Source organism: Corythoichthys intestinalis, chromosome 18 (genome assembly GCF_030265065.1).
Source record: "Corythoichthys intestinalis isolate RoL2023-P3 chromosome 18, ASM3026506v1, whole genome shotgun sequence".
NCBI classification, from domain to species: domain Eukaryota; kingdom Metazoa; phylum Chordata; class Actinopteri; order Syngnathiformes; family Syngnathidae; genus Corythoichthys; species Corythoichthys intestinalis.
Genome location: NC_080412.1, coordinates 19157577 through 19176185, shown reverse-complemented (window position 1 = coordinate 19176185; position 18609 = coordinate 19157577). Strand labels below are relative to the sequence as shown.

The 18609-nt window shown below is 39.5% G+C and overlaps 1 protein-coding gene across 1 annotated transcript; it reads left to right on the top strand.

Moving 5' to 3' along the window:
* The first annotated feature begins 1087 nt into the window (after positions 1-1087).
* On the top strand, positions 1088-14860 carry orai2 (ORAI calcium release-activated calcium modulator 2). Its single transcript, XM_057820445.1, has 3 exons — positions 1088-1405; positions 12163-12414; positions 13112-14860. The coding sequence occupies exons 2-3, from the start codon at positions 12175-12177 to the stop codon at positions 13655-13657; spliced, it is 786 nt and encodes a 261-aa protein (XP_057676428.1). The 5' UTR covers positions 1088-1405; positions 12163-12174; the 3' UTR covers positions 13658-14860.
* Positions 14861-18609: the final 3749 nt, after the last annotated feature.

Sequence of the window (18609 nt, the reverse complement as noted above, 5' to 3'; positions counted from 1 at the left end):
GGTTGTGCAGTGTCTGTAAACGGGGGTCTCCAGGGTAAAACGGACAAATTAAAAATAGTTTGGGGGCTTAATGCACCATGAAACTGCTATGGCAGCATATAGACATATTGTTCTATCAAACACAACAGTTCTTTAGGCTTAGAATACAGCATTTTATTTCAAAGAGGAGTGCAAGAGCAGAAACTTCTTTTTCAGGCTTGCCTAGGTTTTCCGAACACTATTCGTGTTCAATCCTCGGTTCAAGCTCAGTTGTTGCTGAACCTTTTGAAAGCTTAGGTTTGAAGAAATTCTCAATATCCATCTTGTCTCCTCAGGTGTAGTTTTGGCTAAGCAAATATAAATGACCGTCTCAAAGGTGCTAGTCACATGATCTGTTCGAAAAAAATACTTTTGACCCATTATGAAATACTTTTTAGGATTCTTGTTCATTTCATTCATTTTTGTTGTTTTATTGCGTTACATTTTATTTATTCATTTGTTTTTTAATTAATGTATAGGAAGGTCAATAACTGTACACGTAAAGACATTTTTCAGCCACCAGGAAGGGCACTGCCCTGCCTGCCTCCCCCCAAACTCTGCTATGACCTGTATATGTTAGTAATAGAGGGAAATTTATATTGAAAACACATTTACGAGAATAGATGTCCAATCCATTTCGTCCCAGTTTCAATGGATTGGACGTCTATTGGCATCACTGGCAGCCAAAGTGTTAAGCTATGTAAAAGTCACAAGAGTTTTGTTAAATAAAACAAAATTCCCTGAGTTATTTAAATCTTTCTTTTTTCTTCCAAAAATCAATCCTTCAATTAATTAATTCATTTTACCTAAAATGATTTGTACATTTTTTTTAATTGCCCTTCTCAAACTACGAGCAACACTAATAATACAACTGTCAAATGGGGTCAGCAAGTGGCCCCTGGGCCGCATGCTGGAGACACCCGTCCTATAAAATGTCATATAACAGTTAAGAAAGAAAAAGAAAATCATAATGCGTCCATGAAAGGGTTAAAACAGTGGCGCTTTCTTTTTCTTTTCAGTCTAAACTTGACTACAGGAGCCTGCGCCTTTATTTTGAAAGCACGTCCTACCGGAAACGCGTTTGAACTCTTCGACGCCAAACTACGATGACAATTAGACTAAAACGTGTAAATTGATGGTTTGGAAAGCGAATTGGAATCGTCAGAATTGTTCACCTTAATATTCTAACACAGCTTGAGAAGGACGGAACCTGAATTTCTTGACGTGGCGGAAGTGGAAAAGTCAAGCAACTGCAAATGAAACCCGGAAGCTGTCCCCCCTTCACAATGTCTAAAAACGAAGGAGGAGTGTGTACAGCGCAACTTTGAAGCCACTTTTGTTATTACCACTGCTGTATTACTCATTGGCACATCACCGTGACGCACAGGTGAGTACAATAAATGTACGTTTTACCCCTAAACTGAAGAGAAATCTGGATAAAAATCGCTCTGGCTAAGTATTTGGTTAGCTAGCAATAAGCCCTAAGTTTTTTCCCCTCTGATTTTGGGTTTTGGAAAGCTAAACCGCGTCCGAGAATCTGTTCAAATCCAGCGTTTCCACTTGCAAACGTGTCGCAAATGCTGATTACTATTGGCGTCTGACGTTAGCTAAAATGTGTAAACGGATCCCACTTTTGACTTAGCAGAGTTTTAAATATCCGTCCGCCCGCGGCTGATGAGCACGGATACTCATCAACTGAAAATCTCGCCCAATTTTTTTTTTTTTTTTTTGCCAAAACGCCTTTTTAAAATGCATTTATTCGACACGTGCACTTCTTATAACTTGCCACAAACTGTCAGCGAATGTGGCTGATTATTCCTTCTTTATTGCGCTTTTCATTAAACGCGGAAGACTATTATAGTATTTCACGACGTTTTCAGTCCCACACACTTTTGAACTTGAGCGTTCAAGTATTTATTTATTTATTTATTTATTTTTAAAACATCAACTGGTTGACAATTGTTATTAGACACATTTTTACAAATGTGGCGTCTGTTGTGTCAGCAGCAGATTGGATCTGATTACAAACCTTTTCCCATAAGTGGAAATAATAATGCAGGCGTGCCGCGTTTTACGTCGCTCATTTAGTGGGGAGCGGGGTTGGTTGCAAGGGCGTAGATTTGGTCTCAACATTGGTAGGGTCAATACTCGTCCTTCTAAAAAAAATTAGCATATTGTGATAAGGGGTGTGACAAAATATCGAAATGGTGATATATCATGATACTTTGTATCCCAAAAGGTTATCGATATGCTCCTGCAAGAATCGAGGTATCATTTTAAAAATGTGTCAATGTCTAAAAAACAAAGGAACCAACAAATTTCTACCAAAATCTTCCACCTTAATAGTGTCTCAGTTAACTTTTTAAGGTTGCCTTGACAGTGCTCGGCACCCAATCCATTTAGACTTGGAACGTTTGTTCATTCGAAACCAGAGCATTCACAGTAGTGATGCACGATAATGCATTTTTCAGCCGATACCGATAACCGATAATTTCCTCCTCGTTCCAACCGATAACCGATAATGTCAAGCCGATAATTTTATTAAAAGATTTATGTAAAAATTTAAAGTATACACAAAAGAAAATATTACTGTAGAAAAATATTATTGCTCTTTTTTTCCACCATCAAATGTGAATAAATAGTAAATTCCAACATATAAATAAAGACAGATTGTCTGACATTGTGTAATGGTAAACTTTTGGCAACTTACTTACTTACTTACAGAGTAAATACATAAGTTGCACAAAAATGGCTTTAAAAGTAAGCCATTCCTAACGTATAACATTACTACACAGCAAAAACACAACTCTTAAAACTAGTTAAATTCTATTGTTTTCAGTGTAAATCTATTGGAAATAAGTGAAATTAACTGCCAGCACTTCAAGTATATTTCAGATTTCTTGAAGAAAAATAGCCAGCTGAAAATAAGCTTAACAGCCTTATTTTAAGCAATAAATTATTATACATAATCTTAAAAAAAACTTGTCAGAAATGTTCTTTATTCAAGAATATGTATGGTTCAAAACATTATTTGAAAGCAATTTTTTCTTCATTTAGGTGACAAATGACTTTTTAAAAAAAATTTTTTTAAAGATGTTTGGGCTTAATACGAACAAATGGCAATATTTAGTTCAAGTAAGAGGAATAATCTGGCGCATTCATCTGTTAACTAGTCTTCAACACTCAAACAAGATGGGGAAAATTATTTGACTAGATTTAAGAAGAATGATCTGATTAAGACGTCATAAATTTAAAGCGTACTGAATGCATTACTGACTGGATGACTTCTTTGTGTGGTTTGGTGCATGTTAAAATGATCAACTAACCACTGTGCCGTCATGATAAATTCTTTCTTGACATCACTTGTGTAAATGTCCGTGGTAAAACTGATGTGATCGGCATGTCTTTCACGAAGAATCGTGGTCATATAAACTGCATTATTTTTTCATCCAGGGGTTTGGCTATCGGGTCATTTCGGGAATTTCCTCCCGCCTGTGCCCTTCAGTCCGCCCGGCTGCCAAATTAGCACCCGCGCCAGGCCTCTTAGTCTTGAACTGGAGTGGCGGCGGCAGCTAAGTTCGTGCGGATATCCGCCTGCCCCGGCCGGCTCGCTGCGCCGTATTCGGTGCATGGCTCTGCTCTGCCCGCCTAGGGCAAGGCGGCGGCGGCCTGCCGGACCGGCGAGCTCCGTCGGAAGACAGCTACTTGTCGACTATTCGGTCTTGTGAGGTGTTTAGCCATAGATGGAGTTTACCACCCGCTTTGGGCTGCATTCCCAAACAACCCGACTCCGGGAGGACCGCAGTGTCTCTGTATCGTCAAAAGCCCCGTAGCTTCCTTTATAGTTTGTGTTTACAATAGCTTTAGCATTCGCGCTACCAGCAGTGATGCAGTTTTAAATGGCTGCTGGGTTAGTGGTGTTCAATGAGGACGCTTTCTTTACGCCTCGTGGAACGGTTTTGTAGATGGCGAGAGCGTCGTTTATTTCATTTCACACACGGGAAAAGCAACGCACGCTAGTGAGAGCGCCTCAACACTGATGTGTAACACCGCTTCCTCTATGACGCCGTACTCCTCAACCCCTCCTCTCACAGGGGCTTCAGAGAGGGGAGGGGTTGAGCAGGCGGCGGTGGAGAAGTGGAGAAAACTGCTTGGTTGCGCACATTTGGAGGCTAAATCAAGTATATAATTATCGGATTGCATTAGCGGTTGATTTTCTTTTTTTTTATCTGTATTATCTGTTTGACGTCATAATTGCCATTATCGGCCGATAATTATAGGTAACCGATATTATCGTGTATCTTTAATTCACAGTCATACTGTCAGATTTTCAGGGCATTTATAGGTCACTTGCTGTTCATTTTTAGCCATTTCCAGGTCATTTCCAGTTGAGTTTGAGTCATTGCCTATTCATTTTTCTGTAACACAAAATTAACAGGAAGTGACCCATAAAATACCCCAAAATCAACAGGAAGTAACTGGAAATCAACAGGTAAATGACCGTAATGGCCCAAAATGACCACTTTGTCTGGCATTGGCTACTACTGACGGCCATAGAAGTTAAATCCGTTTGAAGTGGGAGGGATGGAATCCCAGTTCAAATGGAGGGGACGTCTACTAGTTATAAACTCATTCCAATTCACAGCAGAAGCTTGTTTTTCTGTTCATTAGTTGTTTTTACAATACGGAGAAGCAGCACTGGACTGTTGCTCAGTGGCCTAAAGTACTTTTTTCAGATGAAAGCAAATTTTGCATGTCATTTAGAAATCAAGGTGCCAGAGTTTCGAGGAAGACTGGGGAGAAGGAAATGCCAAAATGCCTGAAGTCCAGTGTCAAATACCCACAGTCAGTGATGGTCTGGGGTGCCATGTCAGCTGCTGGTGTTGGTCTACTGTGTTTTATCAAGGGCAGGGTCAATGTAGCTAGCTATCAGGAGATTTTGGAGCACTTCATGCTTCCATCTGATGAAAAGCTTTATGGAGATGACGATTTCATTTTTCAGCACGACCTGGCACCTAACCACAGTGCCAAAACCACTGGTAAATGGTTTACTGACCATGGCTTTACTGTGCTCAATTGGCCTGCCAACTCTCTTGACCTGAACCCCATTGAGAATTTGTGGGATATTGTGAAAAGGAAGTTGAGAGACACCAGACCTAACACTGTGTATGAGCTTAAGGGCGCTATGGAAGCATCCTGGGCCTCCATAACACCTCAGCAGTGCAACAGGCCGATTGCCTCCATGTCACGCCGCAATGAAGCAGTAATTTCTGCAAAAGGATTCCCGGCCAAGTATTGAGTGCATAGCTGATATAATTAATTAAAGGTTGACTTTTTTGTATTAAATAACACTTTCTTGTATTGGTCGGATGAAATATGCTAATATTTTGAGATAGGGATTTTTGGGTTTTCTTGACTTTTTTGCCACAATCATCAATATTAAAACAAAAAAGGCTCGAACTACTTCAGTTGTATATAATGAATCTAAAATATATAAAAGACTAATGTTTATCAGTACATTACAGAAAATAATGAACTTTATCACTATATGCTATTTTTTTTTAGAAGGACTAGTATAACAGGATAACCTGCGTGTACACTTTTTGCTGGGGACGGGACATTAATAAGACCAAACAGATTGGGTGAACGGTCAGGGCTGCATTTCTCACGAAAATGAACCTAATTAATTGGCTAAATGATCAATGCAAAATAAATCTGTATTGACTTGTATTAACTTTCATGTGTTTTGGTTCAGGTGATACACCGTTCGATTCAATTTTTTTGTTTTTAAAAACTACCAAAGAAACATTTTTAAAACTTCCAGAATAAATGTCTGGATTTTATTAGCAAATTTAAACTGCAATATTTGAGCATCACTTAAAGTATATTAACATACACAATAAATGCAAAATTGTTAATAATCTCTTATCTATCAGGAATGCAAAAAAAAAAAAAAATGTCTTAAGACCACTCAAATTGACTGCCTAAAAAATATAACAGAAAAAAAACCTAAAAAAATATATATAAATAAATAAAATTGGAGTCTTCAAGTAAAACGCTATTGCTTTTGTCCTCAAGCACAGCCAAACTCAACAAAAACTGAAAGCTCCATTGGGCTGAATAAAATAAAAATGAAAATTGAGGAGGAGGGGTAAACCTCAGTTCACTACATTTCTCACAGTTTTAACGTTAACAGTAGAAAACATACAGGACAACACTTCTCTAAGCAGCTTCCTACTCGAGTTTTGCAGGTTAGCAAATTCGCACAGTTTAATGTTAGCTAACTCAGATGCAGGTCGGACTTTCAGTAGCAAAATTTGTGGTGTGTTCCCCACCTTCACAACATTGACGTCTTTTTACATTACTCACAGTGGCTGCTGCCGGCTGAAAAAAACTTCTAATATCTTCTAATAATAGGAGGCGACATTTTGTCGACATGTTGAATAAGTCATCAAACAATCAAATGTGCGTTTCCGGGAAAAAAAATGGACTGGCACATTCAGCAAGTGAAAATGGTTAAATGTAAGTCTGGACATAATAAAAATAATTCACTTAGTAATGGTAGGTTCAATTCTATCCTTACAACATAGGGGAAGACAATCTAAATTACTTATATAACTGAACCCATTATATAATGCAAATCAGATTACTTAAAAGTTGGTGGGGACAATTTGAGCATCCTAAAAATTTGGTAGTGTTATGCCCCTACAGACCCTATGCCCTTGGTTGGTTGTCACATTTTTCACTCGTTCACCAAAATCTTGAATAATTACAGGGAAGAATAACACTTTCATGAACACATTTTTTGTTAAACGTTTTTATTGCATTCACATTGGACAAGTCTCACACTTGTTGGACACTTTTTGGCATCTAATTGCAGGCATGAAAATCTCTCACCTTTCGGCGAAATTCGCCGTTTTGAAGTAAAAAAGGATGACCTACGTGAATCGTGTAGATCCGAGGAGAAACATTTTAAGGGGGGTGGGGGGGGGGGTGTAGGCATGTGCCGGTTACCTTCACGGTTTACCATGCTATGAAAACGTCGCGGTTACAAAACCACTAAAATTTTCCGTCATACAGTAGTACGTATTCGTTTTTTTTTCATGTGTCAAAAATGCAGCCAGCGCCAAGCCACTTCCCCTGTTTGATGCTGCCACTTCCCCTGTTTGGTGCTGCGTGTGTCAGTGATGCTATAGACTCTACTCACCTACGTCACAAAATGACGTGCCGCTGTATCCGGCCGCCATATTTTCCCTTTTTTTTAGACCTATTCTCATTGTTTTCAATTAGTCGTGCAAGTTATACAGCAATTCATGGAAGCCCCGGTGTTATCTGACGCCGTAAACTCATTGGATGCGTTGCATAAAAGGCGTTACGTGGAAAAGCTTCAGTTTATCCATTCGCCAGATCCGTATTTGATGCCTAAATCGATATTTTTCGACCCGCTGTCTTCGCCCTCTCTGCCTGACATCTGCTAGCCTGATATCTACAACTATCTTTTCCACAGAAACTCGGCCTATTCTCACGAAACTTTGAAAAACATTAAGAGCAGCACTCTAAGCAACATTACCCTGTGTGACTTCTAAAATGGCGACAATCAAAAAAAGAAAAAAGTTGACTGCGATGGCCGACGCTTCAAGGATAGGTGGATATTGGACTATTTCTTCAATAAAACACACAACAACGGTGTCTGCCTCATTTGCAAAGAGACAGTCGCTGTTTTCAAAGAGTTCGATGTGCGCGATAATAACGACACGCTGACCTGTACGACAACATTACAGGAAAGATACGCAGCGAGAAATTATAGCAACTTGAAGCTAGCACAGCAGCAGTATTTTGCAAGAGCCCGAGTGTCGAAAGAGAACGCCACAAAGACGAGACTGTTGAAATTATGTATTTTAAAAAATAATAATAAAGCAAATGTGACACACAGAAGGGCTTGCTAACATTTCTTTAAATGTATTGTTCTACGTAAATCAGCCCAGGTAGCCCCCCACATTTTTACCACTAGGGTCTATTCCAGCAAACCCAAAAACAAACACTCCAAACACAAGGCGTACTTTTCTTCAATTTATTGATCTCTCAAATCGTGGTAACTAAAATATACCAAATGAATACAGTTAAAACGTTGTACAATCGTATTTTTCCACGTGTGAGTTTGCCTGGTACACCAGACTCACCGCTGTTCCATCTATTTTCTCTCAGTGTTTGAAAAATACAGGGAGAACAGTCTGGCCATGCCAGGTAACATGTCAGTAGCTTCAACAGTTTAGCTACATGAAAAAGTTCGCCAAAAACCCCCCCACACACATTTTCCTTTCAAATTGAATACACAAAGTTACTAAAAACTTACAAAGACGAATGAAGGCTTAGCTAGGAGAGCAACTTCATTGAGGTTAATCACAGCCGCTGAGAGGGAAACAAGCCTGAATGCAGGGGAGGAAAAAAGAGAGCGTCAAAGATCGCTAATTGCAACAGATGATCTTGTCCTAAGCACAAATTCACGTTCGCTGGACGAGGGGAGGTCTCACTCCCAATTTTTTTTTTTTAGATGAATGCATTTGCCAGCATATTGAATTTTGTGAGTAATGGTTTCAATCGTTTTCATATTTTGCGGTATGACAAAGTTACTGCCGTTCGTTGCATCTTGCGTTGAACACTGCCAGAGCTAGCCAAATCTCCGGTGAAAAAAACAGCTCCCGTTAAGTTAGCGTCAAGCTTGTGTATTTAACGGTAATACAAAAGCAGTGTTGTCAGTAACACGTTATGTGAGTAATGAGTAACGGTAATCTGATTACTTTCTTTCAGTAAAGAGCAATCGAACGCGTGCATTTTTCTAAATCTGTAATTTGATTAAAGTTAATTTCCTTGATGCCTGTGCGTTAGCGCCTTGAAAGGTGGAAAAGCGCTATATAACAACATTTACCATTTACTATTTTGTTATTGCCCCATAATGTATGTAGAATGAAGAATACTGTAGTCAAGGGAGTGACATCACATGTCACATTTTCTAATCGGGGATGGAAAAAAAACAGGTCACGTGTATTACCATGATGCGTGAGCGCTGGGAGTTTACGGCCAAAACAACATAGCCTTGCTACGTCGCCAGGATGCAATGAAATAGGCAGGAGATATACTACAAACGGCTGCATTTGCACACTGGAAACACAGCCATTACGTCACATTTTTGTCCAGTAAAGATGACAAAAATATCTCCGTTCGCTGCGAACTTTGCGCCGGCTCAAAAAGACTGTTGACTGCTAAAAGCATCCAATTCAAGCACCACTTGGAATTACAGCACGACAAGTAACAAGACAGCCAGGACTTTTTGATACTGCTCGTGCTCAATCCTCGGTTCAAGCTCAGTTGTTGTTGAAGGTTTTGAAAGCTTAGGTTTAAAGAAATTCTAAATATCCATCTTGCCTCCTCAGCTGTAGTTTTGGCTAAGCAAAGCAAACAGCTGTCTCTAAGGTGCTATAGTCAAATGATCTGTTTGAAAAATAATTTGGACCCATTATGAAATACTTTGAAGGATTCTTGTTCATTTCAATCATTTTTGTTGTTTGTTGTATTGCTCAAAAACTTTTATAGACAACATTTTAATGGCCATATTCAATGGTCTTTATTTTAAAGAGGAAGTTCAGAATTTTTTACATTAGGCTTAATCTTTGAGTTAGCCGTGGTTTAATTAGTCGTTGGAGTTGATTTGAACAAATTCTGTGCAGTTTGCCAGTTATTTGTTAGTTTCAGGGCTCCTGAGTGGCTAACCTAGCGCTAGTCAATGGTGGTTGAAATCAACTCCTTTAACTAATTAAATCCCCGCTAACTCGAATATCAAGCCTTATGTGAAAAATTAAAATTGTCAGATTCGCCTCATGTAGGACATTTCGCCAACGGAGGACATTTTGGCAGAATGCCGGAACATATTTCCGCCACACCCTTCTCACCTTTTTAACCCCTGACCCATTTTAATGCCTGAATTGAAGCATCAGTGTTACCTGTGCGTATTTTGTGATGGGCAATAAAATATATTAATTTAAATCAAAGGAATGAATACTAACTCCATTTAGGTCCACTTTGGCCTTTTACATCCAGTCTCATGGTGCCACTGTCAAATAAAGTGTTACCAAATACCGTAACTAGCAATTAATGAAACAACTGAAACTAACTGAATTAATAATTAGAACAAAACATGAATTTTGATTGTTATTTATATCTGTAGCGCTGCAGTGCATGCTAGGACGCATGTTGAGCAACAGCAGTGTTGACAGCAGGTGGCAGAAGAGGTTGACTGTCTCTCCCAAGGGAGCAGTGATGGCCAAATGAAGTTTCTTGAAGCATTAAACCTTGGCGGCCAATTGGTTCAAAGCTTCATGATGGTTCATTTGGCCTTATGACAGTCAAATGATGCCGCTGTCAAATAAAGCGTTACAGGCAGTGTTGTTAATAACGGCGTTACAATATAACGGCGTTACTAACGGCGTTATTTTTTTCAGCAATGAGTAATCTAATTAATTACTTTTCTCATCTTGGCAACGCCGTTACCGTTACTGAGGCGGGAAAGGCGTGCGTTACTATGCGTTACTAAGTTGGTTGAATAAAAAAAGTCTGAGAGAAACGGACTCACGGGGACAAGAGCAGAGCAGCAGTGGGGAAGACGCCGTTGCAACCGCGATGCTAGGTGGCTCCAATAATACCTGACTGTAGCCATAGCCGACAAACTACGCCCACATGACACGGTAGATATCATATTATAGAACTAGATAACACGGTAGATATCATATTATAGAACTAGATGCAAAAACTGACACAGCTGCATTGCCAACATGTTTTAAGGACTACATGCGTTAGTAAACAGCCGCCATCTTAAAGCAGTAGACCTCTCAGGAAGGCCCTGATGTAGAGCTCCTTCCTAGCAAACCTAAGTAACTTTTTTTTTTTTTTTTTTTTAATCTAAAATGCTTCTAAATTGGCAAAATCTTAACTTAAATCTATCTTTAAATGATGAAACAGTTTTAAAACTTACACATGTTTAAAGTAGACAGAAGGGAACTAATGCAATAACGGGAGCAATTTTAACAACTTTAACGGTTGATTCACAACTTTAAATGACTTCCACACATAGCAAAGGTTACTAGCTAGTTATCGCAATACCCTTGTGTCTAGTTAAGTGGAGGGTAAAGAATTGGGCTAGGGCCAATTGTCCCCCAAATCCTTTAAACTTCACATTGTGTGACCTGTTTTTTTTTGTTGTTTTTTGTTTTTTTTTTGTTTCTTGTTTTTTTTTTGAGAAAAAAAAAAAAAATCTCTAGTTACTTTGCCAAGTAACTAATTACTCTTACATTCAGGTAACTGAGTTACTAACGCAATTACTTTTTGGGAGAAGTAATTTGTAACTGTAATTAATTACTATTTTAAAGTAAAATTAACAACACTGCGATATACTGTATATAGATATAACTAGATGCAAAATGACAGACACGGCACTAGATGCATTAGTAAACAGCCGCCATCTTAAAGCAGTAGACCTTTTATTACGGCTCTTTTGTAGAGAACCTTCCTAACGAACCTAAGTAACTTTTTATCTAAAATACTTCTAAATCGGCAAAATCTTGACTTGAATCTATCTTTAAATGATGAAATAGTTTTAAAACTTTCATTTGTTGAAAGTAGAGAGAAGGGAACTAATGCAATAATGGGAGCAATTTTAACAACTTTTAACAGTTGATTCAGGGTGAACTTACCAAGCAGCACTTGACAGATATGTTTCACAATAAAAGCCTGGAATGGGCACAGGCTTACCAGAGGTGAGTAAGTGTATGTGTGGGGCGGGAGGGGTCGGGGGAAGGGGCAGCACGTTACATGAATGATACGACTAAACACTGTTAAATGTGTGGTGACTACACATACAATAAGAAAATATTACACATTGTGAATTTATGACGGAAAGTATGGCAAATTTTTATTTCGTCCTCGTGTCGTCGGACCGCTGACATCCATGTTTTAGTCTCCCAAGACACGTTTTCAGCGCGTCATCGTTGAGGGAAACAGCACTGATTAAAACATTTTTGTTTTTAAACGCAATTTTGTTTTTACTGAAATGATGAAGGATTCCACGGACTCAAATTTTTGTACATTCCACAGGGATTAGGCATCATGAGCAGAGAGCTCAACGTGCCCACGGGCTCGCCGGCCACGGGCATGTCGGAGCGAGCCCCGGACGGCGCTAGCAGCGGCGGCATGGATTACCGTGACTGGGTGCGACGCAGCTACCTGGAGCTGGTCAGCTCCAACCACCACTCGGTGCAGGCGCTCTCCTGGAGGAAGCTTTACCTGAGCCGGGCCAAGCTGAAAGCCTCCAGCAGGACCTCTGCGTTGCTATCTGGCTTCGCCATGGTCAGTTAGTGTTCTTTAAGTTGTTTGGTTACCTCTATACAAACCGTTCCTTGTCATATTAATTTAGGCTGCCATTCATAAATTTAGTAAGTTAAATAAGTTTAATATTGATCTCTTATTTTTGGGCTTCCCAGTCAAAACGAATTAGATATCCACCACCATCAATGGCAGCCAGTGAGTTAACGATAATAATCTGATGTGGTATGTAGTAGAGTTGCACCGATACAGATACTATTATCGTTATCGGTACCGATATAGCAAGATGGCCGCCAGCTACATACGCCACTGTATAAAAATGCGCGCTTGTCACCCTACCCCAAGATGATAGAAGATCAGTCGTGTGATGTCCAGTCATCCTTTTGCTGTGAATTGAAATGAGTTGAATGAACGTTCGTTCATTCGCTGCCATCCCTCCCACTTCAGATGTCTAGTGACCTCAATGGTAGACAATGAGTTGCCTTCTCAATTGTCTTGTCAATTGCATTGTCTGATCAAGCCGTTATAGCATTGACTTTATATTGGAATATAAAACGAAAAAAAAAAAAAAATTCTAAGGTGGAGATAGGTAAAGTATCAGCACTGGGCGAAACCACACAGCCAAGAATCGGGAGCCAAACAATTGTATTTTTGCCACACTAATTTCTGCCACCATCCAACAATGAGTGTCCAATTGTGTTTGTGTGTGTTGCGGTGCAAGGTGGCCATGGTGGAGGTGCAACTGGAGATGACTTACAATTACCCACGGGTGCTGCTGGTGGCGTTCAGCGTGTGCACCACGGTGCTCGTGGCCGTGCACCTGTTCGCGCTGCTGATCAGCACATGCATCCTGCCCAACGTGGAGGCGGTCAGCAACATCCACAACCTTAACTCTGTCAGCGAGTCGCCGCACGAGCGCATGCACCACTACATCGAGATGGCGTGGGGCTTTTCCACCGCGCTGGGCATCCTGCTTTTCCTGGCCGAGGTGGTGCTCCTCTGCTGGATCAAGTTTCTGCCCGTGGACTCGGGCGGCAACCCGCCGACATCCGCACCGGTAGCCGAAACGCGGGATAGCGGCTGGCAGGCGGCGTTGGCGGCTACTGTCATCATGGTGCCCGTAGGTGTGGTCTTTGTGGTGTTCACCGTCCACTTCTATCGCTCATTAGTGCGCCACAAGACGGAGCGCCATCATCAGGAGATCGAGGAGCTGCACAAAATCAAGGTGCAGCTGGACGGCCAGGAGAGGGCATTGCAGGTCGTGTGACCTCGTCTCGCCATTTTCATATTTATATACATCTTTTGTCTGGGTCTCATATTTATTCTAAAATGACGACTTACTGAAAGCTTTTGTTTTCAGGCATTCATTTTGTGCTTCCTTAAGGTCCATACCATAGATAACATGTATATAGAACTAAGTAGTCTTTGAACCAATTCCAACAGTCGTCAAGCATGTACTTGAAATAGCCATGAACTGCTCAATTTTCAACCGATTTTCAAATGGTTCGGTTTTACATCAATGTCAGAGCGGCATTAAATTTAGTGCATACGTGCAAAAATATATTTTTTTCAACATCCAGCCTGAATCAAAGCTGTGTTAATACAGTTTGTTATGAACCAAAGCCTCAAGTGAAGACTGGCTTTGAATGCTCATAGCTGACTGCCATTGACGGCAAACTGAATTGGACATCTAGCGATGTCAATAGCAGCCAATGAGTTAACTGACACTGTTTTATATATATGTGATCTCCATAAGCACTGGTTGGGTCTACTCTAGTAAGACAACGCAGCAAATGAATGTGGAAGCGGCCTTTTTTTTCCCTCAGTGGGTCATGGTGAATGTTTTATATTATAGGGCTTCGCAAATAGCGCGCTGTACATATTCTACTATTAAGCAGCCGTTGCTGCTGTCCAATGCAAGACATCTACCATTGTGCAATGTTTTTTTTTTTTTTTTTTTAATTCTTGGATCAAGTCTTAAATACCATAAATGGACTGAATTTTGCAGATATATACAGTATGTGAGTAGCAGAAGGCGTTGCAAGTCCTAACCAAAAGTCACTAGACTTTTTTTAGTCCAAACATCCTGTTTGTGTTATCAATGTGTTCTTGTAATGTCCCCGCCAAAAATGAGCCAAGACCAAAGAGACTGACATAAAATCCTCCTACAAATGTATGTACACCATACAACACCAAAATGGACTTTTTTTTTTTTTTTTGAATGTACACATTGTATCAAGATGTTACAATTTTCATACCGTCAAATATGACGTCTACACTTCAAATGATGAAAAATTCTTAAAAGCTTGGTCAGTTACACTGTTTTTACTGTTTTATAAATAGCAAATGTCACAAAGCCTTCTAAGACCACCTCAAAATGGGTATGTTTACATTCTCTATAGTACATGTTTTTATTTTTATAAAAACCTGAATGTACCTTTTGCTCATTAAAGTGTTTTTTTTTTTTGGAGGGGAATGTTTTTTTTTGTTTTTTTTTCCCATCATAACGCTGATTACTACAGTAGACATTCCATACAAATCAACATTTAAACAACTTCTCATTCAATATGCCTTTTGTCTATGCGGCACTTTTTGTTCTAATGATAAATACCTGGATCATGTTTCAGTTTGATTTTGCTTCCCTCTGAGCGTCTCCTGTGTAATATTGAATGTAAACAGCAGTTCTCATGCTAAGCACATGTACAAATTCTACCTTCATGCAGAAAATCTTAATATTTACATATAGATTCTGCAAATTATGACCTGGAGTGTGTGTTGGAGGTATTCTATTTTTGTAAATTGGCATCAAATTTACGGTTTAGGATTTCACCTTTTCATCAAGCAAATTCTGGGGAAATTGCATTGAGATGTTTTCTCTTCTGGACGATAAACGCCTGTTCTTTTGGCCTTTTTTTCTATGGGACGCCGTTTGTAAAGCAGCAGATGCTCAAAATTACGACAGCATTTTCTCACATTTAGCCCCACACAGTGTTTAAAATGGTGTGAAATTTTTTGAGTCACTTTTTTTTTTGCACATTTACAACTTTTTTTTTTTGCACATTTACAACATTATTTAGCAACTTAAATATTTATTTTTGAATAACTTTTGGACCTGATTGTTTAAATCCAGAACTAAATATTTAATTTAAATCTTAAACTTATATCCTATATCCTTAATGTTAAATCAGGAAACGGTCGGAACTAAATATTTAGGTTAATATGCAAATTCACATGACTGGAGACCGGAAGTAACAAAATAAAAGCTGGAGCACACAAAATACTCTTTAAGTAGTTTCTCCTAAATATGTATTTAACCTATATATTGTTATTTTCACAATGACTCATGTTCAAGAGCAGACTGCCACCATTGAGTAGGTTTTATTCATTTTCAAGCAACGTAAAGAGACAGTCTGAGCTGCTCCACCAGCTTTTATTTAGTTACTTCCGGTCTCCGGTCATGTGAATTTGCATACAGTGCCTTGCAAAAGTATTCGGCCCCCTTGAACCTTGCAACCTTTCGCCACATTTCAGGCTTCAAACATAAAGATATAAAATTTTAATTTTTTGTCAAGAATCAACAAGTGGGACACAATCGTGAAGTGGAACAAAATTTATTGGATAATTTAAACTTTTTTAACAAATAAAAAACTGAAAAGTGGGGCGTGCAATATTATTCGGCCCCCTTGCGTTAATACTTTGTAGCGCCACCTTTTGCTCCAATTACAGCTGCAAGTCGCTTGGGGTATGTTTCTATCAGTTTTGCACATTGAGAGACTGACATTCTTGCCCATTCTTCCTTGCAAAACAGCTCGAGCTCAGTGAGGTTGGATGGAGAGTGTTTGTGAACAGCAGTCTTCAGCTCTTTCCACAGATTCTCGATTGGATTCAGGTCTGGACTTTGACTTGGCCATTCTAACACCTGGATACATTTATTTTTGAACCATTGCATTGTAGATTTGGCTTTATGTTTTGGATCATTGTCCTGTTGGAAGATAAATCTCCGTCCCAGTCTCAGGTCTTGTGCAGATACCATCAGGTTTTCTTCCAGAATGTTCCTGTATTTGGCTGCATCCATCTTCCCGTCAATTTTAAACATCTTCCCTGTCCCTGCTGAAGAAAAGCAGGCCCAAACCATGATGCTGCCACCACCATGTTTGACAGTGGGGATGGTGTGTTCAGGGTGATGAGCTGTGTTGCTTTTACGCCAAACATATTGTTTTGCATTGTGGCCAAAAAGTTCAATTTTGGTTTCATCTGACCAGAGCACCTTCTTCCACATGTTTGGTGTGTCTCCCAGGTGGCTTGTGGCAAACTTTAAACGAGACTTTTTATGGATATCTTTGAGAAATGGCTTTCTTCTTGCCACTCTTCCATAAAGGCCAGATTTGTGCAGCGTACGACTGATTGTTGTCCTATGGACAGACTCTCCCACCTCAGCTGTACATCTCTGCAGTTCATCCAGAGTGATCATGGGCCTCTTGGCTGCATCTCTGATCGGTTTTCTCCTTGTTTGAGAAGAAAGTTTGGAAGGACGGCCGGGTCTTGGTAGATTTGCAGTGGTCTGATGCTCCTTCCATTTCAATATGATGGCTTGCACAGTGCTCCTTGAGATGTTTAAAGCTTGGGAAATCTTTTTGTATCCAAATCCGAATTTAAACTTCTCCACAACAGTATCTCGGACCTGCCTGGTGTGTTCCTTGGTTTTCATAATGCTCTCTGCACTTTAAACAGAACCCTGAGACTATCACAGAGCAGGTGCATTTATACGGAGACTTAATTACACACAGGTGGATTCTATTTATCATCATCGGTCATTTAGGACAACATTGGATCATTCAGAGATCCTCACTGAACTTCTGGAGTGAGTTTGCTGCACTGAAAGTAAAGGGGCCGAATAATATTGCACGCCCCACTTTTCAGTTTTTTATTTGTTAAAAAAGTTTAAATTATCCAATAAATGTTGTTCCACTTCACGATTGTGTCCCACTTGTTGTTGATTCTTGACAAAAAAAATTAAATTTCATATCTTTATGTTTGAAGCCTGAAATGTGGCGAAAGGTTGCAAGATTCAAGGGGGCCGAATACTTTTGCAAGGCACTGTATTAAGCTAAATATTTAGTTCCAACCGTTACCAGATTTAGCATTTAGGATATAAATGTAAGATTTAAATATTTAGTTCTGGATTTAAACAATCAGGTCTAAAACTTCTTATTTGAAAATAAATATTTAAGTTGCTAAATAATGTTGTAAATGTGCAAAAAAAAGTGACTCCAAAAATTTCACACCACGTTTTAAACACTGTGTGGTGCTAAATGTGAGAAAATGTTGTCGTAATTTTCAGCATGAGCTGCTTTACAAACGGCGCCCCATATTTGTCTTGGGGTATTTTACCAGCCATTCTTGTTGAATTTAAGTCACTTTTGTTTTTGGAGCAATTCAAGATAATGTAATTTTCGGACTATAAACCGCTACTTTTTTCCCTCAGTTTGAATCCAGTGGCTTATTTTCCAGTGCTACTTATTTGTTGATTAATTGGGTTAATAGGTAAAACTTTGTTTGACAACGGTATCATAAGACTGCCTTAAGACCGCCATAGTTCTGACATGACACTATCATGGGCATTGATGAATGTGTATGACTGATGTCATTTAGTGTCATCTGGCAAATTATGTCACAAACTCCATTTACGTCCCGCTCGTATCTTTAACATCCATTCAAAAGAGAACATTTGCTGGATGACACAAAATGATATGTCATAAGCATTAATGCTCATGATCCTGTCATGTCATAGTTATTATGGTTTTATGAGTCTTATGGCGCCACTGTCAAACAAAGTGCTACCGAATACCATAACTAGCAATTAATATAACAACCGGAACAGTAACTGAAGAAATAATTAGCACACAACATTCAATGCTGCATTGCATGCTAGGAGGCATGTAGGACAACAACAGTGTTGACAGCAGGTGGCAGCAGAGGTTGACTGTCTCTCTCAAGGGCGCAGTGATGGCCAAATGAAGCTTTGCAGCCAATTGGTTCAAAGCTTCATACTGGTTCATTTGCTCTTATAACAGTCCTATAAAGCTGCTGTCAAATAAAGTGTTTCCGGTTAATCTTTTAGTGTAAATATAATACAGTGAGGACAGCTGCAGGTTACAGTGCTGGCCAAAAGTATTGGCCAATTCTGTCAGATAACACTCAATTTCTCCCAGAAAATGA